Genomic DNA, 26,272 nt, shown 5'->3' with positions numbered 1-26,272 from the left:
GGCTGTGCACCCCAAGAGCTACGAGGCTCCCTGTGCTCGGGAAGTACTGGGACCAGAGAGCCCACTACACCAGCCCATGGCCTACAAGGTGCCGGGACAGCAGCCAACAGAACCAGGACAGGGTGAACAGTGTTGGCCAAGTCTGGCAGCAGAAAGAGATGCGCCCCGCGGAGATGCTGATGATGAAGTCGGGCAAAATGCAGATTCCTTGATTTGATCTCCATAAGCACCAATTAAGGCCTGGCAACTTCCTGATGCCACTACGGCTTCATTAGCCACAGCTAGGAAAAAAGATTTAAGTGTCCCCTTGTTGCAGATGTTAACATCAAAAGAAATTACAAATAAAACCATTTTTGAGTTCTTTACCTGTTTGTTTCCTTTCATAAAGAGCATCACAGAAGCTTTATTTGTCAGTACTTTGAGCCTAAAGAGAGAAAATTGATATAAAACGGCTCAGCTCAATTATTAAACACCACTTTTGCTCCGCTTCAGGAGTAACATGCATACTTGAAGGATAGCAGGATGATAGTTCACAGCTCTGAGTGGCATTAAACAAGCAAATGCATTGACATTTTCCTTTATTTCATTCTCTCCCTGAGCCACCATAAAACACAATATGGCTTTTAAGGCAATGAATGTTCCCTCGAGTTGCAATTCAAGCCCATCAACTCACAGCACTAAAAAAATAATAATAACCAACTCAAGAAGGAATTGTTCGAGAAGGGGCCATACACGGAGCCCACCCACTACTTCCAAAACCAGATCCTGTGTGCTCCCTGCTCCACTGCGAGGCCGCACACAGCTCCATACTCCCCAGTGCCCGCAAGGTCACAGCAGCAGGGGAAGTGCCAAGGGCCGTGACATCGGGCAGCACCAGCTGCTCAAGTCCAGTGCCCCCACCCTAAGTCTGTGTCCCCGGCCCGCCGGCTTTCACACCCCGCGCCCTCACTTGTTGCCAGGAGCCCAGATGTCTGTGTCTAGCCTAAGGTCCAGTCAGCCGGCTCGGGACACTCTGCATCATGAGAAGGGGCTGCTGGAGACCCTCTGAGCCCCGCGGTGGTCAGGTCACTGGCTCTTCCTCCCACCGGTGCCCTGGGTCACTCACAGCTCACCCCCTCAGGGAACAAAGTGATCACAAACGAAGCACACAACTCACGCTCACAGCCAGGTCACACTCACTTCGGAGAGAGTACTCTGGGCTGACTCTCCGAAAAGAACTAAGGAATACGGCGCTGATCACCATCCATCACCAACAGTAACACAACAATCTGGATCCAGGAAACCCAAACATGTCCCTCCGTCCCACACGCAGAGATGTCACCAGACCCGAGAGCTCGAGCTCCAGCTCTCTACACTCTGGCGGTCCTTCAAGGGATCACTCCAAGCACAACAAATACACGTCCCTGTACAACCTCTCTGTGACTCTGGCTGGTTCAATTCCGGTGTCTGAGCCACAGGAAACAGACATGGCACGTCAGGAAGAGAGAGCAGGTGTGAAGAAGACAGGGACACAAACGACAGCTACAGTGTACCCGACAGAGAAGGACGGGCGGAAAGCAGACGCAAGCACACAGCAAGCACAGAGGACATCGGAGGCTGCAGTGCCTCTACGAGCCGCCCAGGGGTACGACAAAGATCGCAACTGGGGGCACGCCTGGGCGACTCAGTCGGTTGAGCATCTGACTCTTGATTTCGCTCAGTTCATGATCTCAGGGTTGTGAGATCGAGCCCCGCATCAGGCTCTGCATTGGGTGTGGAGCCTACTTGAGATTCTCTCTCCCTCTGCCCCTCCCCCCGAAGAAGACAACTGGGGGCGCAGTCCACAAAGGGACTAGGAGCATCACCGTCCTATCAAAAAGGCAAGAAAGGGTAAAAATCATTTGAGAAAATGTGGCACTTACAGGTCAGTTTGACATATATGAGATACTATTTATTAATCAAGGACAGATAAGTGAGGTGCTATTATAAACAATTTTAGAAATTCTCAAAATGCTCAATAGCAAGAAAATTAGAAGAGGAAGTTTCACCTTGCAGACTCAAGCCCAAACTATGAATGGCTGATACACTGATGTATTTCAAAATAAAATTCTTCTTTAAATCTCTACATTAATTCAATTTTATTACAATAAAAATCCCTTTAAGCCTCCCTACAGGCCAAAGTCCAAAATTTCCATAAGACAAAATCTTTAAAAGCTGATTGAGATCCTTCATAAAACAAAGACCAATTTTACAGCTCCAAAATCTCCTTGAGTTCTAAGTTTCTCGTGGTTAGAAAGGCAGTGTGAAACTGAAGTGTTTACACACGCACCACACACAAAGCCTGCGCTCCTCACATCGGCACCCTTCGCGCTCAGTGCTCTGACAATGCCATGAGCAGGGACTGCTACCTGAGGACCAGGACTGCTGGATCCCAGCTCCAAAACACAGAGAAAAATTGAGTTGTTCCACTGAAACAGTGATGTTTCTATAAAAACAAAGAATATCCTCCACCTAATCATTAATTTTGTGTAAAAATTTCTCCATTGCAAATGAGACCTTCCCAAGTTTGCATGGCTAATCTGACTGCAAACAACACAATTATGACCTCGGCACACAAAAACAAATCCCTGATTTCTATGTGGAAAGAGCAATGCAAAAACCAAGAATTAAGAAATATTTTTAAAGTACTAAACAGCAGACTATTTGAAACTTTTAAAATACTTACCTTTCCTCTAATTTCGGAGCTTTAGGGCAAATTGTACCTAGTTCGTCAGATGCTTCCAGCTCCTGAAATAAACCCACATCTAAATTTAAGAAAACATTCACCACAACATAAATCTCTTTGTTAATACAGAGTATCAATTCATCAGAAATACTTCATATATCCCAGATTCATTTTTGTAAATGCAGAAATTAATTTATATTCTAGATTGATTACTGCACTTAGAAAAGTGAGCTCTAAATGAAAATTCTTCACAAAATACAGACTTCTCGGTTCTAACCTTAATGATATCAAGTCCTCCTATGAGCTCTCCAGAAACATAGAGCTGGGGATAGGTGGGCCAGTTGGAATAGGTTTTGAGGCCCTGACGAACTTCTTCATCTGAGAAGATATCAAAACTGCTAAACTGAATATTATGTTTGTTAAGGATTTCCACCATCTGCTTGCTGAAACCTGCATAGGAAAAAGAAAATCAAGAACTTAGCTTCTTTCTCATACCCGTGATTTCATATCGCTTCACAGCACACATCAGCTACTGACCAGAGTCTGCTGTCTCACCCACGACTTAATCAGCATGCCTATGCGGCAGGTAAGGAGAAAAATGAATTCCAAAAACCACTCATCTGACCTTGAACTGTATCACGTGCTCCAGTATGGCTTAGTGTAAAGCACACGTGTGAGTTTAAAAGTCTGTGCATATTTATCGATGTTCCTCTTACTATTAGGCACATTTTTTGTTGTAGGAGAAACAATTCTAGCCAGAAAGCCCTGGCACCTGCTCAGTCCAGCAGGGAGATAAACAGTTGAGCCCTGCACCAGCTCCCTCCCCTCCCTGCACTTCCCCATCAATCAGAGGATGGACCTGGATGCCCCAGACCATCCCTCCCAGCTCTGCTGTCTGTGAATCTCTACGAATCACCACTGGATGGAGGAAAAGCCCCACAGCAGCCATCATTAACCACTCATTGTGCACACAGACTGGAAACCCAACTGTTTGGTTTCTAGTGCCTTGTACTAGGTCTCTGTGCCTGGTGCAGCCCTTCTCTGTCTTTTGCCATCTCTAATAGAGTAAATTAAAAGTCAAGGAGGAATGTGTTCTTTCAGTTGAAACTGGTACACTGAATTCCAAACCTGTCTTCTCTGTTGTTATATAGGCACTGTCAACAGACCGACAGTGTTCTTTCTCATCTGGTCCCGTAACCTGACAGTCTCTTTTTTAAAACTATTTACATTCCCTAAAGTATGTAATGTGATTTTTTTTTTTTACTGCAGTGCAGTGACAATCTTATGTTCCATGATTTTATTATACTTTTGTGACACATTTTTGTCCTGTACTTTTTTGACATCATTTTCTGATTATGACATTAGCACTGAAGAGTGAGAGTGTGAATATCAGTCTTTTGTAAATCTATTAGTCTTATCTGAAAAGAGGATATTTTTCTTTCCATAAGCCAATTCTTCCCAATTGTTTTTCAATACTTTGTATCACTCCTCTCACTTTCCATCCTTCTTTTCAAACACAGTCATAATTCACTAGAAAATGACCTGTTCTTCAGGGGCAAAATTTCTTCAGGGGCAAAATTTCTGCAGGATTTCACAGCATCAGCCTTTTGAAATAAAATCAAATCATAAAATTCGGTATAAGATTAATTACAAAAATAGGCATCCCCTGCTGTCATGCAAAAACACTTTTACTCTTAAAACCTGGATGTTTTACTGAGCTCCAGACATCTTCCAGATCTACAGTTTATTGAGATGAAGCACTGGTATTTATTTGTACAGCATATAAGTTGCTGTTCCTCCAACTCAAGTGTTAAGTTCATGTACAGCCTGAAGTAAAACACTGATTCTGAAATTTTTTTCATTCATCTGGGAGTTCATTAGTAAACAGCTAACGGCTGATTGCTGATGGTTATTCTGTTGCCAATATATTAACTCATTTCTACTGTAACTGGCTGAGGAAAAGCTTCATTTTAGCTTTAGGCAATTACATGCAGACTAGAAAGATTGATGGGTAATGTTTCATTTTTAAGGGTTAAAGTAGCAGACTGGAAATGTTATGCTTAAGGATAAAATAGTGAGAAGGCTTCCTACCAATAACACAATATTTACACACTTTTTTTTTTTTTTAAAGAAAAAAGCACGCATGCCATAGAAATATTTACAAAAGGGAAAACCACATTTAGCTGCCGCACAACCAGTGCTTCAGTCCGCAGTCGTCTGTATTCACAACAGGAGGCATGAACAGTGCACCGACCTGGGCCAGGCCAGCACTATGCAGTCCCAGTAAAACCCTAAAACCCACTTCTGAACCTACACTGCTTATGTATGATTGAAAAAGAAAACCACACTAAGGGAGAATTTTCCTGCAGAAGAAATGTCTTTCCCGTGGTTCAAATATCCTGTGCTTTGCTAAAAGTTTTGTTACCTGAAATGAATACAAGAATTCCCAAATAACTTAATTAACCGGCATGCTCGAGGATTTAACATTCTGTTTAAAAAGACGGACATCTCAGAGCTTCTTGAAAATCTGCCTAAAACATGAGCGCCCTCTCTCTCCTGTCCTCCTGAGGAACACAGAATAAGGATAATCTAATTCTTCAACGACAGACACCCTATCAACGCGCCAGGCTCATAACACACGGATACACTTTTCTGCCGGTAGAGCCCAAAAGGAAAAGCGATGGAGACAGTGTGTAAAGTGTGCAAGGGTCGGGCTGAGAGCCAGCGGGCTCCACGGCAGACCCTGAAATGGCTTTCAGGGCTTCCTTGAGAAAAAATTTAACGTTACTCACTAATGGTTTTTGATTAATTGAAAGCAAGGTGGGGGCCAGCTCCTTAAAACTCACCACAGCCCTACTCCACAACGGGACCCAGGGAGTCCTGAGCGCTACGGACGGCAGGGCCTTCCGCGGGAATCCTGCACGAAACATGGAAATACCAGCCAGGCGCGTTCATGAGCACAAACGGCTGCTGCTTCTATGAAGGAGGCTCTGGCTACCCTCCGTCCCCGACGTGCCAACACAAGAGCAAACCCCTCTCCCCTAAGCAGCTCAGAAAGGAAGACGGTGAAAGTCAAGTGCGCTCCTATGTGAGAGAACAGCCTGAAATGCAGACAGTGGTGTCGCGGGCACAGCGAAGGGGGAAAACGGGGCCGGGGGCGCATCACTGAAGGAAGTGGCAGGGCAGTCACAGCAAAAATCCCTTCTACCTGATCCTTAAGTAGATTTTTTTTTAAAGAATACCTACATTCTAAAATGATCTGTTTACCCGATGTCACATATTTACTACATCTGACAGAAAGCCATGCTGTTACAGAAATCAAGACATTAGGAAACAGAGAATCCTGTTAAAAATGTAATTCTGAAAATGATAAAGAACAGGAGTGCTGGCGGGGGCTTGGTCAGGTTAGTATCCAGCTCACGATCTGGGATCTGATTATGACCTTGGGGTCGTGGCATCTGGTCTGATGGCAGGCTCCAAGCCCCTCCCCGCCGCCAATCAATCAATCTCTCTCTCTCTCCAAAATAGATAAAATGTTTTTAAGAAATTATAAAAAATAAAACAAGTACTTGTTTGGAATGAAACTGTAACTGGTAAATCATATATATCTAAAAATTTCTTTCAAATTCCTTAATTACATCTTTTATTATCTAAATGTCTATAATACCGTGTTTTTCAGATTATTCTGACATGTTATAAAGCTTCTTTTTTATTCTACCTTATTTATAGTCTTCTAAATGTCAGGCAGTTAATATACAAATGACTAGAAAAACATTATACATTAAGTCTAATAAAAAGGTAAGCAGGAAAATGACTATCTCTAAGCGTAATTCTAACTTACTTGAATAATCATACAACATCTGACCTGAAAAGGATCTCCAAGACTGGCTCCAACCCCAATACCTGCGAAGGAAGGACTGAGGGCTCAGGGAGGGTTACTGACCTGTACCTACATCACCAGGGCAGGAGCGTAAGGTGGTGTCAGGATGCAGCTCACCTGCAGTGCCTCTGGCCACCACGCTTCCGGCCACACCACCTCCCCCTGCTTAGCACCCCTTCCCAAGCTGCACTTTTACCACCTGCCCGTCCTCTCAGGCTCTCACTCAGAAAGGCGTGAGAGAATGCTCCTGTGCCAATCCCAAGAAGAGAGTACTCTATGGGTTTTACTGCAGGCTTACGGGGTAGAACCCGTCCCACGGGCTCATCCGCATCTGACAGCAGTCACCTGCGGTTCAGGACGCAAGGAAGGCGCTGAATAAAACCCATCACACTCGTGTTTGTAAGCCCCTGTTCTCAGGTCACCACAGAAAGTATCAGAAATGTTTTTCCTGCCTGATGAAAGTAAACCAGTTGCAACCACTATTAAAAACAAACCAGCACAACAGAGGCCGGCTGTTGCTATCTGGGGTTAATTCTAGTAGAAATGAAGATTTTCTTTTTTCTTTTTTTTTTTTTAAGATTTTATTTATTTATTTGACAGACAGAGATCGCAAGTAGGCAGAGAGGCAGGCAGAGAGAGAGGAAGGGAAGCAGGCACCCCGCTGAGCAGAGAGCCCGATGCGGGGCTCGATCCCAGAACCCTGGGATCATGATCTGAGCTGGAGGCAGAGGCTTTAACCCACTGAGCCACCCAGGCACCCCTAGAAACAAGGTTTTTCAACATATAAATAGCAGGCATTACCTGATATGTAATAGTAGCAAGGACATTTTTCAAGTAGAACTGAGAGAAAAAGGAACCACTTCTTTACCTTTTTAAGACAGGTCTCAAGATGAAACTTTATTTTTAAAACTAGACTTTCATAATCTAATATGTAATTTGCTAACCATATAGGGAAGAACTTACAATTAAATTTACACTGGAAGCTAGGCTGTTTTTATAAAGTCACACTGGACACGCAGTAATTGGATCAGTAGCACATTCTATTTTACTGCTGCATATCTTAATAAACTCCCTCCTGTACAGTTGAAACAAACACTCCCAGATTCTCAACAGCACCATCAAAGGGCATTAAATGCTCAATTATGAAGCATAATAACCGTGCACTAGGCATAGTAAAAAGAAAATGACATAAACCCAATACCAGAGGGGTCGAATCAACTCTTAAAACTCACTTAAGGACAAAATTACAAGCATATATGTACAGAAAATAAGAGTGACTATAAGCCACAGAATTCAGAATCTTTCCATTATTAGCACCTATAAGCAACAGGTGAACACTGCAGTCACCTAATTCGACTCTGGGACAAGAAAGAAGGTAAAAGCACAGGGGAGACAGGAATGCCACCAAAATTCTACATATTTTTAAACTGCTGAATCTGGATGACATGAGTCAAGAGAGACTGCTAAGAAAGCCAGGAAACTGTTAACAGCAAAATGAACTGAACAGACAAAAAGCCCACTCAGGTGACAGCAATGTGGTGGCTGGAACCTAATGCCAACTCCGCTCCAAGGTGACCTGAACGGCCTCCCCCTCTTTGGGTATTTATGTAAATTAAACAAAAATCTTCAATCAGATGATTTCTAAGATGCCTCTGGGTTCCAGCATTCTCTGTGTCTGCTGCACACTAACTCTCACCACCACACGACAGAATGCCAGTGGGAACTGCAACTCTCCGGATTTTCTAAAGGTATCTCAACACGAGTGTAAGAGCAACGGACAGAACAGAGACGGGCACCTGGCCGCGCCCCACACGGTAAAGCACCCGTTCGGTGTGTGTCCTTGGGAAAGCAGCTTCTTACCACAGCGCGGCTCCTGAGGAGTTCCTTTCATAAACAACATGCAAGGGGCGGCATGAGTTAATTTCTTCAGGCGAAGGTTGAGATCTTCTTTAGGATGCTCGTTACCACTGGGTGGGAAGGAGCCGCTAGATGCATGTCGCTGAACTTTTTTGGTCAACTCAGGGGCATGTGCACCATCTAATCGGTCAATTTTCTGAGAATTCTGAAGTTAAAAAAGTCGTTTAGAATATGTGTGGCATTCTTTCATCATCCTTTTTAAGATCCAAAATTTTAACAAGTCTGAACTCACAGCTCTAGCCAATTTTTAAAGGCATCAACGCTATTATTAGGTATGTTTTTTAAAACCTGATTACCAACTGCCAGATGCATCTCAATTTTAGAAGTACATAATTGTCTTCTTTTTTCTCTTTTTGTAAACATACTAGGGGAACATCACTATGCCTCAAACTCAAACCAGATCAGAGTCTGACCTAACAGAAAAGAGTTCCCCACCCTCACTGGGACAAGTCTATTACTGAGTATAAATGCGGTATTGGGGGGGGGACGTGGTAACACTCCGGGGTGCCCTAAAGCACAGCTTTGCACCTTCTTCCTGAGAGAGTCATTAGCCAAACCAGGACCAGCCAGATGTTCCATTAGGCCCAGGCACATGCCCTAAGTAACCAACTTTTACGCAACTCAGGGAACATTTTGGGTCTACAGTCAAGTATCTGAATTGCTGTCTAGAACCCCCAACTCTGACTGCCCATGTCACTTCTTCAGGATCCCCAGGCCAAGCTTCGGCGTCAGTGTAAACACACGGAGACTATGAGAAGACAGGGCAAAGCCAGGAACAACCAAGTGCTGAATGTTCAGGGATCGGGGGGAGGGTAAAGGGACCACGACAGAGCCCCGTGGCCCACGACAGATGCAGGATCTCTTGTGCCATCTTCATCCTTACCTTGAAAAACAGAAAGGTGGGAACAGAACTAATTTCATATTTTTCAGATACTTCAGGAACAGCTTCAGCTTCCAACTTTAAAATAAAAGAATTTAAAGCTTGATTATAAAAAGGTCCTTTTTTTACTACTTCAATATGTAAATCAGCTTCACACACATCATCCCTTCAAGTAGGTGATGTTTTTAAAGAGGAGGGGAGGAAAGTTTATGACACATTTACATTTAAATGAGACTCACTGGGCTGGCGCGTCATCACTGAGTCTGCAGTGTCAAAACAGGTTCAGAGGTTTTTATTTTGTTGCACATTTCAAAAGATGCCTGGAGGCTGTGAATAAAATTTTTGGTGCACTAGTGACCTAGTAAATTCTCAATCATATGCAGCTACTACTATATTGGAATCCATAAATCACTGACCCCAGTTATGTCATGATTACAGCGCTTATTTTCTGCCCACAGCAATTCTTGCTGTTTGCTCTATTGACTAATTTCAAGAGGCAGTACATCACGACTGACAGCTGTAGCCTTCTGCAAATTATGGAGCAAAAAGGAGTATTTCTTCAATAAACTATTGATGTCTGATAAATTTTACCGTTAACTCCTGCAAGGCTGCTGGATGCTAAGCAGATATCTCGCTAGGCTATTTGCTTCTGGGTCTATTCACACATTTAAATGCATTTTAAATAAATGACTGCATTCTGCTTGGTAATCTCCTTGAGGCCCCTCAACAAGATATGATGCGCTATCTGACATATGAATTTTAAACATACTTAATAACTCAACTCTAAGCAATTAGAACACAATTCCTGTAAGCTATTTATGTAGGACTTTCTAAACCATAAACTTTGAGAAAAACCAAGACATAATATTATATCCTTCCCTCATAGGACTGTCAATTTAATATAAACTCTTTAAAACCAATAAAAATCTGTATTCACATTATACCTGTAGGAAATAAAATGTATTGATAAATTATATTGTTAAAAGATTTAAAAATATATATTCTGTATTTTTCCAGGAATGAAAGATTTCCACTGGGCTTGAAACACTATTTTTATCTAGCACTTTCCCCAATCCAGTATATATCTATCCAGATGAAGCCTGACAGTAAGTGGGAGGCAGAGTCGTTTGTCTTTGCTTCCTACCCTCCATTTCATATATTTCTTGGGTGCTCGTTTCCTACTTTATTTTTTTTTCTTTAAAACACCTTTTTGAAACAATATTTTTAATTACTTTCATTTTTCAAAGTGTACTAAGGTGAAAATTATATACATTTTAAATCAATATCCACTGTCCAATAAACCTGAAAAAATGAACAAGGAGAAGACAAAGCATTTGGAGACAGCTATTTAGAACATACTTTCTCAAAGTTTTTACAACTTCTGCGTTGTTTTCTTTCATACAATTGCACACTCAGACCAAAGAGGAACAGAAAAGCCCATGATTAAGGTGGTTCATTATTTTCTTTCTTTCAAATAAACTCTCAAGGGCCCACCACACTTTGGCATTGGGTTAGGCTCAGTTACTATCCCTACCTTTGGTACTACTGGACTCTAACCGCGAAATAAGACAAATTTTAAAAAGGGGCAATACTAAGAAGAGAAGAAAAAAAAAAAAAAGAAACCCACAACATAATAGTCTTAACCAGACCAGACCAGGAAGCATCTGGACTCAAAAACACAGACCTCTCTGTGGCTAAAAGTTGACCTCTTCTCATGTTCCTGCTGGTTTCCAACAGTATTCCTTAATGACAATTTTTCCAGAAAGCAAACAATCCTTTTGAAATTCCTAAAGCCAGGAAGATCACCACATGCGCCTCTCGCAAAGCAGCTCCCAGGAAGATGCGATCTTAGTAAGACAGCGGTGACATCTTAGTAAGGCAGTGGTGACAGACAAGTTCCCCCGAGCACCGGCCAACAGTGCCACTGAAGGCAAACCCATTCCCCAGAATATCAAGGGTACCTGAAGTTCTAAAACCTTTGCACACTGAAATTCGTTGGGAATATTTTTACTGGATGTAAAACAACATGACAGTTCTATCAATAAAAATAAAGAGTATTGAACACTGACCTGCATTCAGAAAAGACCAAAGGTCATCAGTAACAGCAATCTCCTGGAAAGCCTGCCCAACGCCACAAACCATGACAAGCTCTTTGCAGACAATGGCCTAAATTACTAAATTAAAACCTGGAAAGGTGTATAATACGTAATGGTGGCTACGTAAAGACGTAACTTGTCCAAAGACACACGGTTAATGAGTAGTAGAGCCAAGAAACAAACGCAAGTTTGCTTGACTATAAAACCAATGCTTTATTCATTATATTGTGGTACACTTTTTCTACTGTATCAATCAAAAAGAAAGATGAAATTTCAAAGACAGGATTTATACATGACTTGAGCATCCACCAAACATGAACATTTCCAGAATGGAATCTCAGACAGAATGCTTTTGGTGGGAAGCACTTGCTTGCTGAACCATGACTCTCAAAGTTGGACCCTTCCCCTGAAGTCTGCTTTATGTCTGTGGAGTGGGGTGAAGAGAGGCAGGGAGGTGTTACCACAGCAAGGGAAATCCAGAGGTAGGGAATTCACTCCCTCCAGGGTCACCAAAGACCACTAAGACAGTAATGGTTAATTATCTATGACTAATCTAGGCCAGACACTGTTCTAAGTGCATTCTGTGTATTCAAGGCACAGTAACAGATGCTGTACTGTTAGGAAGTTATCACACCTAACTTCCAGAAGAGCCTGGCACTTAACAAGGTTAGATAAGTCAGCCAAGATTCCAACACTCTTGAGTGGTGGAGCAGGGCAAGTATGGCTCCAGAGCCAAGTTCTGCTCTACAAGGCCATGCTGCCATTTCAGCAAATCCTCTGTCCTCATTTTACTGCCTTTTCAGTATCATCCATGTGACCACACCCAGCTTCTCACCAAGCCTTCACTTGGCTTCCCATTGTTTCTTTTTCCCGAACTCTGAGATGGTCTCTCTGGCTTCTTCCTTCATATCTGGCCAACCTCTACATTACTGGCACATCCCAGGACTTAGTTCTGAGTGCACTTCTCCTATTTATCCTCATTTTCCCTCGGTGGTCTCCTGCAACCCTGTGGCTCTAAGTAACGCCATTATGGCAATAACGCCCAAGTTGTATCCAGGCCAGACCTTCCCCCATCACCTCCGAGCTATACACACAACATCTGCGCTCAGATCTCTACTAGGTGTCTCCCACTAAACCTGTTCCTCCCCACAGCATCTTGATCTCTTTAATCCATCCAGATGATCAAATCAAAAAGGAGACAATTTTGATTAATCCATTTCCCTCACCAGACATCCACTCTATCAACAGGTCCTCCGGGTTTCCCCTCCAAAATATAAGCCAAATCAGACCATCACATCATTTCAATGATCCCTCTCCACTAGAGTCATAGGGTCACTGGCCTGTGAAAACAGCTTCCTAATGAGTGTACTTGCTTCTAGTCTGCATCCTTCCTTCCCCCACTTCAAACCACTCCCCACAGGACAGCTGGAGGAATCAACTTAACAGAAATCCAATTGTGTGTCACTTCCACTGCACTCAGAATAATACCCAAACTCTTCCAGTGTCCACAAGGTCATCTAGCTGTTCCCTACCTCTCCAACCTCTAGCCATAACTTCTCCTCCTTCATTAGCTCCACCGGCCTCCTGTCGGCCCTCCAACAGTGTTCACTTGCTGATGTACGGTCTAAAAGTTCATCCCCAGCTCTTCCAATAACTCCTTTTAACGTTCCTGCTTTCCCTTACGAGATACACCTCTCTAGCCCAACCCAAATAAAGTGCCCACCTGCCCCCAAGTCCTCCTCTTCAATGGCCTATTTCCTTCTTTTCAGAACTTACTACTGTCTGAAATTACCTTGGTTACATGTGACTCGATGTCGTACTGTTCTGTACTCCCAGTGACTAGCATAATGGTGGCATATATAAGTGTTAGATAAATAAATTCTAACACAATACTGAACAAATGTTGGTCGCTACTGCTAAGCCTACAATGGCACTGACCACTGGCCAGGGTGGTCCTGATCCCCAAGGCTGCGAACAATTAAACCTGACCTTCAGAGACATTTTGTTAAGCTTCATAAAGAGGCGTCTTTCTAAATCTTGTGACATGTGATCTAAAAGGAAAATTTTTCAAAATCAAATTCTTTGTCCAGATAGATATATAAATCAAAGTTTTTGGTAGCTTTTAAAAGCCCTTTACCAAACTTAGCCCAGGAATAACTAATAAACTTTGTCAATTATTTGTATTTTTTTATTACCCAGATAGGATAAATAAAAATTGGGGTATTTTTAAGATTTAGCAATTCTACTTGAATTATCTGAGAGGCATTTTTAAGAGTTCCCCCAAAATGGAATCCTACATATGTTCTCTAAAATGCCATCATCATCGTTATTATTATTGTTATTATTATTATTTTATTATACCAGTATTCTCTGGTGCTGAAAAACAGGAATTCGGCTAACTGGTACCCAGCTAGACAGCTGGTTAGTACCCTTCTGGAGATTGCCCAACATTGTCTGTTTACACAAGCTAATTGTACAGACATTTAGAATAAAACATTTTTTTTAAGATTTTATTTATTTATTTGACAGACAGAAATCACAAGTAGGCAGAGAGGCAGGCAGAGAGAGAGGGGGAACAGGCTCCCCACTGAGCAGAGAGCCCGATGCGGGGCTCAATCCCAGGACCCTGGGATCATGACCTGAGCCGAAGACAGAGGCTTTTAACCCACTGAGCCACCCAGGTGCCCCTAGAATAAAACATTTCTATAACCATATAGAATATCTATACTGATTATATAAACCCTTAGAAATTAAATACTATGAACTGTATTTTAAGATGCTTGCATATTCAATGATAAATCAAACCAAAACAAGTCTTAGTTTCTGAAAATAAAAAAATGCTAATTTAAGTATATAACTCCCTCTATACCTCCGCCATCATACCTAAAGCGACCATGCACATAATAAAATTCAACTAGGGCAGGTACTGTGTAGTGTAACAAGATCGTTACTAAATGAAACACAGTAGTACAAACCTCACCAACCAGGCGGAAAATAAGCCTGACTTTGAGAATTTATGTACTAAAGTGCATATAAAGGAAAATGAATACCATAGCCTAACTAGATCAGAATATCAAGCTGGAAGAGGGGTGCGGGAAGGTGACACAGAAGGTGGGGGCCACCTACACAAAGAAAGCAATGAAAACAAGGTAAGGTAAAGGTCTCTATTTCAAGTATCCCACCATCTAGTCAAGAACAAACAAAGGATATCTGGGTAGGTCAGGGGGTTGGGTGTCCCACTTGATTTTTGCTCGGGTTTGTGAGATCAAGTCCCATCTTAGGCTCTGGGCTGGGGATGAAGTCTGCTTGGGATTCTCTCTCTCCCTTCCTTCCCTCACTCCACCCCAAGTGCTCTCTCTTTAAAAAAAAAAAAAAAAAAAGCCAATTAAAACAGGAAATCAAATGACAGAACAGGAAGAACACAAGAGTCTCTAACTAATAGTTGAACCAATGGCGCAGACTAAGTTCAGAGATGAAGGAAAGAAAAGCCGCAGGAGTGCACAGGAGACCTCATAGAAAATGGATTTGAAATGAATCATCATGCTGAGTACTGTAACAACATACAACTTTAATTTGGAGAAAAAGTAATGACAAATTTAATAATTAAAAAGTTGAATAAAATTTCAATAATTAAATCATAATAAAATAAAATGTAAAGTTAAAAATGAATGGCCAGTCCTATAAAAAGATGAATTTGATCTGGACCTCAAACAGAACTAGTGGTACCCAACTTTCCCATCACAAGGAGCCTTGTGCTTCTCTTCCTCCTTCCAACCTCTCCACCAGACACTAGATCTTGAAAGATTCTATCTCCCAAACAAGTGATTAAATGATAAATGTGTTTTCCCATTTTAGTTAAAGCTAAAGTGCCAACAAGTTGACTTTACATAATTTGAAAAGCAAAGGCATGTAACATTTTAATTCGCCATTTAATTTTATTCTGAAGAAATGTTAAGTTTTCAATAAGACTTTCAGCTGTACAAGTAACTCGTCGATCTCCCCTAAGCCCTTGGATGTGGGCAACCCTCCACCTGCGGCCCAGAGCCTCAGGGAGGTCTAGACAGGGTGGCCAGTGCAGGAGAGGACACACCGCACGGTGCCGAGGAGCATGGGAGCCCTCCGCCACTGCACCATCAGTACAAGCAAAAGCGTGCTCATTCAGCTCCAGTAAACCTACAGGTCCTGCCTTTCAGCAACCTGTTCCAGTGAGCAGGACACCCAGGCCAAAATGCACGCTCACTTTTCTCAGGTATTGCTTTTCCATCATCCACAAAGTAAGAAACTACTTATGGTCACAAAACTTCATACTCAAACTCTTTGAAACATCATGTTTAAGATCACCTAATACAATGATTTTGTAAACGTAAGTTAAGCAATCAACTGATCTCTATAATTCACAAGTCAAAAATGCCAGACTAGGGGAACCTGGGTGGCTCAGTCAGTTAGGCGCCTGCCTTTGGCTCAATCATGATCTCAGGGTCCTGGGATCAAGTCCCACGTCAGGCTCCCTGCTCAGTGGGGAGTCTGCTTCTCCTTCTCCCTATGCCACGCCCCCCACCACAGAGCTCGTGCACTCTCTCTCACTCTCTAACAGTATCTTTAAAAAAAAAAAAAAAAAAAAAAAACTAAAAAATCAAATTAAAAGACAGAGGTGGCAGAACATGGGTTCCCTACCCGAGATGGCTCAAGAGCTCTCACTAACAAAAGTGAGCTCTCTTTAAATGAACTGCATCCTCTCTTACTGAGGCATACCAACAGATCTCTCAAATATTTCACTTATTTGCTCAACATTTAAATAACCTACCTTACAAACTCCATGCAAATTATTTTTACCATTTAAAAGAAACACTACTGGGATGCCTGGGTGACTCAGTTGCTTGAGCATCCAACTCTTGGTTTCAGTTCAGGTCATGATCTCAGGGTTGTGAGGTGGAGCCCTGTGTCAGGCTCCATGCTCAGTGCAAAGTCTCTTGAGATTTTGAGATTCTTCCCGCGGACCCCCCCACCTCCACCCAACGCAGCTCCCCCTCCACTCACGCGCTCTCTTTCTAAAATAAATAAAATCCTAAAAAAAAAAAAAAAAAAATAAAAAAAAAAAAAAAAAAAAAGGAAAGGAAGACAGAAAAGCGAAACAACTCCACAGAGTGAATTTCCAGAAAGCAACACCTCCTGGGAGAACTACCCACCTCGTGCTGTCAGCCTTCCCACGAAGAGCAGGTGCACTCAGGTTCAGGTGTCCCCGACAGATAAGGACTTCCCAACCCCTGGCTTACTCAGACACTTAAGCACTTCAACAACTTAAAATCTCACTGCCAAGTGTGGTACCAATGTGAGAAGGAATTCTATAGTCGCTTTAAATAAATCATTCAGATGGCAACTAAGAACAATGTGCTACCTAACCAGTAACATGATACACATAAAGCCAGACATGCAACAATTACCATCATCTTGATTAATCTTATGATTGAAATGTTTAATCATTCATTTCACTGGTAATCATTATCTTTTATCGCTGACCAAACATGCAGTTTTAATGTCTCCTTCTATTATTTATATTGGACATTTTAGGGTTACATTCTAAGGTTACATTACACATTGCATTGGAATTTTAAATAAGTCCTTAAATTTTAAAAAGCTAACTATTACATCTATATTTGCTCTACCTTCATAAAAAAACACTGAAAAGATTCATGCAAAATTAATTTAAGTAGTTCCTTCTTTATAGGGTGGGACACCAGGGCTGACAGGGAAGAAATGGGGGAGCGTTCTCACTGTATACCTTTCACGCTGTTCTGATTTTGAGACATCTAACTGCAAAACCTATTCCAAGCACACTTACCTGTATAGAAATTGCCTGAAAATTACATCGCCTGTTACACAGATGAATTAGCCTGTCAGAATTCTGTTTTCAGTTTCCATGAAAAGCGGAAAATGCAGAAGATACCACTTTTAGCCCCATATATGGGTATATCTGTCAACATGTGCTCTCAACTCACTAATTCTGGTTTTAAAAAATAAGGATTTGGTACTTTTTGTTTCTTTAAATCCTAAGGATTCAAGCTCTTGAATACAGGGTGTGCCTCCTTCCCAAAACTTCATTTCTAAGATTCCTGACTCCTATTTGGGCTTTGTTGCCTCAGCCAAGACCAAGCCCTGAATGACGGCACGAAATGTGGTCAAGCAAGTGAGCTGCTCCACAGCCTCGACCACCTCCCGGCGCGCGCCCCCACAAGAGGCAAACCAGGGATGCAGAGTGTGCGAAGCTGGGGAAACAAAGCACGGCGGGGAGATGCTGGGTTCTTTTCTCCTCCGCTTCCTAAACAGGTGAGAAAAGCTCTCCGTTTCTCCTGTAGGTCTGCATGTACCCGATCGCAGACAGCGGCTCTTCCTGCCCCTGTCCCCTGGCCCCCACACACCCTCCCTTCACTGGCTTTCCACATCACACCCTGCGCTTCAAGGAAGCAAGCTTTGTTCATATTGTTACTATACTCAAACCACGATGATCCACAGTGAATGATGAGGCTGCTTCTGCTGGAAAACACCCCCACTGCCCCTGTGCAATTCACCGGCTCTGTCCTCCCGCCACACACGTGTCAGGGAAAGTGTGCTGATGGTCACAATACTTGGTACTTGAGAAATGCAAAACAATTTTAAGATTTTTAAGAATAATCTACTGCAGGCAACCCTGTCAAGATCCCCTTGCTTTTAAGTACTTTTTCTAGATCTTCACTTAATAAACCTTTAAAATAATAATAATAATCTACTGCAAAAAGAACACTAACAGCAATTATAAACATAAGCAATTATAAACAGCAATTATAAACAATTATAAACTAACAGCAATTATAAACATTTCACATCCCTCCTCCCTTGTGTTGATAAAATGCAGTCTGCCTCATAAAAAAGTGACGCCACAAACATAATACCTTCACAAATGAAACTCGAGGCTGTTCTTTGGCCAACTCTGCCATTACGTCGTTCATCTGAGCACACTGTGGGGCCCATGGCGCCCAGAAATGGACCACAAGGAGGGACCTGGAAATCAACAAAATACAATGTTTTAAAGTTACAGTATCAGGGTGCCTGGGTGGTTCAGCGGGTTAAGCCGCTGCCTTCGGCCTAGGTCATGATCTCAGGGTCCTGGGATCGAGTCCCGCATCGGGCTCTCTGCTCAGCAGGGAGCCTGCTTCTCTCTCTCTCTCTCTCTCTCTCTGCCTGCCTCTCTGTCTACTTGTGATCTCTCTCTGTCAAATAAATAAATAAAATCTTAAAAAAAAAATAATAAAGTTACAGTATCTTTAGAAATAAGGAAATACTGACAGAGGTTAAATTCTATTACTAAAACAACCTTTACAAGAAGTGCCTGAACTGTTTTTCTACTGCTGGAATTCTATCATATTAAACACAGACTGGAATACAAGGCTTGCAACATCTTGGCAATCTTTTAGATGAATTTCCAAGTTAATGATATTTCTTGAGTGAAAACTTAGCTCATATGAAGTGGTTCTAAATATTCATCCATCTCAACTAACAGTCAAATAAATCAATTGTGTTTTCAGACCCTTAGGAAAGGTGAAAACTAGACTGCGACAGCCAAGGTGCCCATCGGCGACAAACGGCCGCACGTGCACAGTCACTCCGCAGCATTCACTTTTTAAGCACAGTACGGTGATGCCAGTGTCTAACTGTGACCATAGGAACAGGAATAAAATGTTGAAAATGCAAGGCACAAAGGCAGAAAACAAGGGAAAAAATGGAACTCATTTTCACAAAGACGGGCTTTTTTTATGTTCTACCACAAAAGATTTTCTCAAAATTGATGGTATGAACAGACAGAACAGTGGATTAATAAATTATTGACTAAGTTCTTGGGCATCTCAGCATGTACTTATCAACTATTTTCATATAAAACAGTCTTGGCTAAGCTATCCTTCAAGTCTATCTTCATATTGAACTGAAAACCCCTTCTATAGGATTCTAAGTACAAGTTACAACCATCCCCAACCAAAAAAAATCTGAAAAATCAGCAAGAAAACACATTGAAAAATACGTTATCCAGAGAAAGGAACTAAGGACAACTAACCTGTGGGCAAGAAAAGGAGTGGCAAACCGTAAAACCAGGGGAACAACACAGCTTCGAGAAGCAGAAGCCCCCACCCAGCGCCTGTGAGCAGAAGCAAAGGGAGGTCCTGGGGGAGAGGTAGGAGGGGCAGGATCTGGTGACCTTGGAAGCACGTCTAGAGACTCCTAGCTTCTGGCTCAGTGACTGATGGCGCCTGGTGGCAGGAGCCACTCATCACATATAGAAGCTGCCAGCCTGAGAGGAAAGGACACCTGCGTGGGGAGCTGTTAGCGATGGTCCAGAGCACAGAAAAGAACTCTGTGATTTACCCACAGACGGTTTGGAAATCAAGAATAGAGCTGGCACCCCTCCTACACGAGAGGATAAAAGACAGAGGTCAGAGCCTCTGGACTTAATCGACAGTAAGTTAAGACAGATGGAGGAGAAGGAACCCAGGCAGTAGACCAGAGAATGGAGCCTAAACAGCACAGCAAGATTACAAGGCCTTCCAAAAGTCAAGAAAAGGATGTCGAGAACCAAGGAGTGACAACCATCCAGGCCAGCCGGGCTGGGCCGCGGCAGGCAGCGACTGAACGGAGAAGGGGCTGTCAGCCGCTAGAAAGCCGCCTGTAAACAGAGAGAGTGCTAGGCAGAGGGAAAGAAAGGACCAAGGGATTTGCTTTTTCCTTTAATGCAAGAAAATCTGCATGTTTGTTTCATAGGGTGTAGTCCAGATGGGGAGGGAAGGATGAAGATGCTAGAGAGGCTGAGGATACAAGCTCTCTGGGGGTGGCAAGAGAAGGGAAATATAAGAGCAGAGAATTCACCATGAGGGAAGGGACAGCCTCCTCTGGGTCAGGAGTGAAGGAATCAAGAATGGGTAAAGCTACAAATAAATGTTAGATGTTGCAGGGGGGGGGGGAGTAGGAGGAGAGTTGGGGAGATGCTCCTGAAGTCCGGTTTTCCCAGGCAGGAAGCAAGGTCATTTGCTGAAACAAAGGAAAATGGGGGCCTGCAGTCATAGACAGCGGTGAGGAGGAAGGGAGAGCTGCCCAGGGGCTCGCAAGAGGAAAGCGCGAAAGATCCACGCAAGGCTGGAAAGGGCAAGGCTGGAAAGGACGTACCGCGGGTCCCTGATCCACGGCTGCTCAGTGGTGTGCCGCAGAACTCAGAAGCTTCAGTGTGCAGTTAGGTGGGCCTCGCAGTCTGTGGCAGAGACTATGCTGTGTCCCTTTCCTCCCGGGCACAAAGCCTGACGACACTGCTCAGTCATCCCTGCCACTGTCTGGGGCCCTGGAGCTGAGCTCTGGCCAGTGAGCCTCTGCAGAGGACCCTGGGGAGGCCCCAAGGCCCGGGGCTCCCACAAAAGGACAAGAACTGCACAAGAATGTTGAAAGCAGGGGCGCCTGGGCGGTTCAACTGGTTAAGTGACTGCCTTGGGCTCAGGTCATGATCCTGGAGTCCCAGGATCCAGTCCCACATCAGGCTCCCGGCTCAGAGGGAAGTCTGCTTCTCCCTAGGGCCCTGCCCCCCAACTCGCGCTTGCTCTCTCTCAAATAAATTTTTTTAAAAATTAATACATAAGTAAATAAAAATGCTCACAGCGTCTCGGACCCAACAGCCAAAAACTGGAAATAACCCCAAATGACCACAAGCTGGAGAAACTGTTTTATGTTTATACGACAGAATACTAGTCGGCAGTGAAAAGGAACCACCTCCAGGTGCACACAACAACGTGCACCTTAAAAACATGATGCAGAAAACATCCCAGAGGTACAAGACCATGAGCTGTGTAACTCCATTTGCATCAAGTACCAAGAACAGGCAAAACTAACCTATAGTAACAAAGAGCAGGTCAGTGGCAGCAACTATGGGAAAGAACATTCTGGGACTATGTTGTTTTGAATGGTGGTTACTTGTGTATATACGACTGTCAAAATTCATCGCACCTAGCTACTAAGATCTGTGCATTGCATTATGGTATGTTAAGTAATGCCTCATCTTTTAAAAAAAGCCAGGATACCACTTCTAACTAAACTGAAAAAGGATTTTTTAAATAATAATATTCTATGATTAAAAAAAAAAAAAGATGGAAGGAACCAAGCATTTCCATATCCTTCTGGTAAAAATTAAATTGGAACCTTTCAGAAATTTCTTACACACTGTCAAGTATCCTAAGAAGTAATTAAAGACACAAAGATGTATATATATGAGTACTTTCCCATGATCTTACACAACATTCAACAGGAAGAACCAATTCTTCAACAACACTATAGCTTTTTTAATGGTCCTATAACAAAATATTATCAAGCCATTAAAAATCATTTCAAAAAACTTTAATGACATGGAAAAATGTTGACAATATGATTTTATTTTTTTTTTAATTTTAAGATGTTACCATTTTTTTTTAAAGATTTTATTTATTTATTTGACAGACAGAGATCTCAGGTAGGCAGAGAGGCAGGCGGGGGGAGAGAAGCAGGCCCCCCACTGAGCAGAGAGCCCGATGCGGGGCTCGATCCCAGGACCCTGAGATCATGACCTGAGCCGAAGGATGAGGCTTAACCCACTGAGCCACCCAGGCGCCCCAAGATGTTATCATTTTTAACAATATGAACTGACATGCAAAAAAAAGATACCCCTTAAACTAATATACTATTGTGTATCAATTATACTATAATAGTTTAATAAAAAGGAAAAAATGGCATACCCACACAACTTAAATTCCATTACCACTGACATGGTTTTGAAGAGTAATTTAAATCTTAATTTAAATGTGCAATCTTAACTTCCATATTGTAAAATAGCAGTAACTAGGGACACCTGGGTGGCCCAGTCGCCTAAGTGTCTGCCTTTGGCTCAGGTCATGATCCCAGAGCCATGGGATGGAGCCCCACATTGGGCTCCCGGCCCAGCAGAAGCCTGCTTCTCCCTCTCCTTCTGCCTGCTGCTCCCCCTGCTTGTGCTCGGGCTCTCTCTGTCAAATAAATAAATATTTTTAAAATATTTTTAAAATAAGGGGGGGGCGCCTGGGGGGCTCAGTGGGTTAAGCCTCTGCCTTTGGCTCAGGTCATGATCCCAGGGTCCTGGGATAGAGCCCTGCATTGGGCTCTCTGCTCAGCAGGGAACCTGCTTCCTCCTCTCTCTCTGCCTGCTTGTGATCTCTTTGTCAAATAAATAAAATCTTTAAAAATAAATATATATATATGCATATATACATATATATTTATTTTATATAGAGCACCTAGGTGGCTCAGTTAAGGATCTCCCTTCCACTCAGGTCCTGATCCCGGGGCCTGGGATAGAGTCCCGCATTGGGCTCCCTGCTCAGTGGGGGACCCTGCTCCTCCCTCTCCGTCTGCTGTTCCCCCTGCTTGTGCTCTCTCTGTCAAATAAATATTTTTTAAAAATATTTTAAAATTAAAATACAATAGAAATACCTGATACCCTGGGATACTGGGAAGATCAAACAAAAATATAAAAACATTTGAAAGATAAAAGCATGACATTAATATTAATAGTAATTTTACATTATCCACAGTAACCTCCCATTTAGATGCTCAGCTTTCTAATGAAGTTCACACTGCCTAGTAGCACAAGACTATAAACCTGAAATGAACACAAATGCTGCCACCCTCTCTCAGGTTACAGGGAAGAGTGCTCTCTGCCTGCATGAAATAACCCAACTGGCACAGTGCACTGTTTGAGGAAAAACTTTAAAGATCAGGTTCAAATCCCAACTAATATAATTTTAGACAATGTAATGAATACCAGTTGTACATCAGCAAAACAATTAGTGGTCAATGAACAGCTGTTTCTCTGTTACTACTAGGTGCTCTGCACCCAAAGCGACTTATCCTGAGAACACCAGCTACCATTTACCAAACACTATCCTATACTAGACTCTTGAGTATTCTACAAATGGGTAACACCTCTTCCAATTCCTCTGCAGATGGGAATCAAAATCCTCACTGTATAGAACAGCTGAGATGACTTAAGGAAAGCTAAAAATATAGGTATTTTTAAAAGATTTTATCCATTTACTTGAGAGAGAGAAGGAGAGCACCAGCACAAGTGGGGAGAGGCAGAGGGAGAAGCAGACTCCCCACTGAGCAGGGAGCCTGATGCGGGGCTTGATCCCAGGACCCCGGGACCATGACCTGAGCAGAATGCAGACATTTAACCGACTGAGCCACCCAGGCGCCCCCACGTAACACTTTAAAACTGAGAAGTGGTATTCAGGAAGTAGATTTTTTAATGCTTAGGGCAACAAGTACTGTTCATTATTTTTCCGCGCTTCCGTTTTCACAAAAATCGGCAGAGCGGCGCTCGCTCCGCGGACCGTCACTTCCAGGGCCTGTTCCGGCTCATCACTAAGGAACAGGTGTGCGGCTTCCTGCATCACTTCGGGTACAGACCACTGGCAAGAGCACAACCAAATCGTACGGACTGTACGATCTCAAGGGTTTTTGTGATAAAAAAAAATGAAACATAAAAACGAAAATGTGCAGCACGAGGCAAAACAGTCTTTCGGACGTTTAGGAGGGGCGGGCGCACACGAGCCCGGCTGCTTTGAAGAGGCCGCCTCCGGCGCCGCCGCCACCTGCGCAGCCTGTGTCACCACCCACCCTTCGTCAGTGAGGACGGTCACTTCCCTTTTCCTCCCTAAATACTTTTCCAAGGAAACCTGAAATGTCCAACGGGCCGTTCCGGTTAACACCGTGAACTCCGTCACCTCCAGGACGCGCGGCCAACCAGGAGCAAGGCGGGACCTGCCGCCGCGCTCGGCTTCCCGCACAGGCGACCAACTCCCCATCCCACCCGCTCTCGGAGCAGAGCGCTACCGGCCTCCGCTTCAGATCCGGCGGGCAGCACAGGGCTGGGGTCCACAGGCATGCCCTGCCCGGAACCACGCAGCCACTCGGCCCCGCACGCGAGGCCAGGTCGCACCGCCCGCATCATCTCATTTGCCCGCGCCACCCACTCGGACGGGGCCGCACGCCTCCAGGCCATGTCGCCTCCGGGGAAACTGAGGCCAGGTCTGAAACCTGCCCAGGGGCTCCAGGGCTAGTTAGAGGCGGGGCTGGGGCAGCCTCGCGGGCAGTGGGGCCCGGGCTCCCTCCCGGTCCTCGGAGGGCTCCTGGGCCCGCCGGCCTCCAGGTGCGGAGCCGCCCCGGATCCCCGGCCTGGACGCGCACCCCGCACTGTCTCCGCGCCCGCCCCGGGTCTGCGTTCCGGGGCGGCCCGAGAGCTGGAAGCACGCGTCCCAGACCCGAGCTGACCGCGGCCGCCGGCTCCCGACCCCGGAAAGCCTCGCGCGTCGGCCGGTGAGCTGCACAACCGGAGCACCGCCCGCTCCTCGGCGCCCCGAACGCTGCGCGCCCACCGGGCACGGCCGCCCCGGCAGCCGGGCCTTCCTGAGCCGCCGGCGGCAGACAAAGCGAGCCGGGCCCGGGCCTGAGTCGGGCCGGCTGGGTCCGCGCACCCCCTCCCCCCAGCCCCGGGGCTGAGTCACCGCGTCGCCCGAGGCCCCGGAGGCCGCCAGGCTGGGCGGCGGGGCAAGGCCGGGCCGAGAGGCCGAGCTCGGCCCTCTCTCTCCCGTTCCTCTGCCGGGGCCGGGGGGCCGGGCTCGGGGGCCGGGGGCCCCGCCAGTCCGCCGCCCCACCAGGCCCCACCGGCCGGGCGCGAAGGAGCCGGGCCGCCCGCCGCCGCCCGAGAGGCCGCCCCCCGCGCGCGTCCCCGCAGCCCTGCCGCCCGCCGCCCCGCTCACTTGGCTCTGAGGCGCAGCAGCTCCTCAAAGTGCTGGGCTGAGCCGACCTCCACCACGGCCGCCGCCGCCTCGGCCGCCCCCGCCGCCATGCTGCAGCCGCCAGACAGGAGCAATCGAGCGCGGGCGGCCGGTGGGGGCGGGGCCTCCGGAGGCTGCGCGCGGGAGCCCCGCCCCTGGCCCCGCCCCGGGCCGGCGCCGGCAGCGAGCGCGGAACCAGGGCGGGGCTTCCGGGGGAGCGTCCGCGTGTTGGACCCGCGCGCTGCCGGCTCCCGCCCCCTACCCGGCTTCGCACGGTCCCCTGGGCTCCGCGCGCTCTGGGCAGCTCCTACGGCCGCTGGGAGAGGGGGTACGCGCGGGTGACTGAGTGTAGGTGAAGTCACGAGGTCTGGACGTTCAACAAGATGACATTTTAACCTAAAATGAAATTAAGTAAAAGACGGGCATATTACCGAAAATGGGAAATCACGTTCAAAATGCAGTAAGAGCCACGAGGAACTGTTTTTTTGTTTGGTTTTGGTTTTGGTTTTGTTTTTTTGGACAGACAGAGACCACAAGTAGGCAGAGAGGCAGGCAGAGAGAAAGGGGGAAGCAGGCTCCCTGCTGAGCAGAGAGCCCGATGCGGGGCTCGATCCCAGACCCTGGGATCACGACCTGAGCGGAAGGCAGAGGCCCAACGCGCTGAGCCACCCAGGCGCCCCCGAGGAACTGTTTTGTATCCCAACTGCGGTGGTACATATGCAAACCTAAACATGGGATTGCGTGGGACAAAACACACACACACACACACACGCTTTCCAGTAACACTGGGGAACCCGAAGAAGAGGGCGGATGGCGGAAATGTGGACATCCCGGTTGTGATTTCGTACTACAGCTTTGCGAGATGTCATCTTTGGGGGGAGAATATGCACAGGATCTTTCTCTATTGTTTCTTACAACTGCATGTGTCACGAAATTATTTTAAAA

At 45.0% G+C, this 26,272-nt stretch overlaps 1 protein-coding gene across 2 annotated transcripts in view; it reads right to left on the bottom strand.

Moving 5' to 3' along the window:
* LOC111144708 (glutaredoxin 3) overlaps nucleotides 1–25,437 on the bottom strand; it is a 33,063-nt gene extending 7,626 nt beyond the window's left edge. The window contains exons 1-7 of one of the 2 annotated variants that reach the window (XM_022499144.1): nucleotides 25,310–25,437; nucleotides 18,404–18,512; nucleotides 9,385–9,459; nucleotides 8,445–8,646; nucleotides 2,982–3,154; nucleotides 2,705–2,766; nucleotides 367–424 (exon numbers count right to left, since the gene is read on the bottom strand). In XM_022499144.1, the coding sequence (XP_022354852.1) occupies nucleotides 367–424; nucleotides 2,705–2,766; nucleotides 2,982–3,154; nucleotides 8,445–8,646; nucleotides 9,385–9,459; nucleotides 18,404–18,512; nucleotides 25,310–25,398 (768 nt within the window). In that variant the 5' untranslated portion in view covers nucleotides 25,399–25,437. Of the gene's footprint in view, nucleotides 1–366; nucleotides 425–2,704; nucleotides 2,767–2,981; nucleotides 3,155–8,444; nucleotides 8,647–9,384; nucleotides 9,460–18,403; nucleotides 18,513–21,772; nucleotides 21,865–25,309 lie in introns of those variants that run through there. The other variant, XM_022499145.1, reaches the window with a different exon arrangement.
* Nucleotides 25,438–26,272: the final 835 nt, after the last annotated feature.

The sequence above is a fragment of the Enhydra lutris genome, unplaced genomic scaffold, assembly GCF_002288905.1.
Source record: "Enhydra lutris kenyoni isolate GAN:26980312 unplaced genomic scaffold, ASM228890v2 scaffoldscaffold12, whole genome shotgun sequence".
Classification (NCBI taxonomy): Eukaryota; Metazoa; Chordata; class Mammalia; order Carnivora; family Mustelidae; genus Enhydra; species Enhydra lutris.
This window is presented reverse-complemented; position numbering and strand designations above follow the sequence as displayed.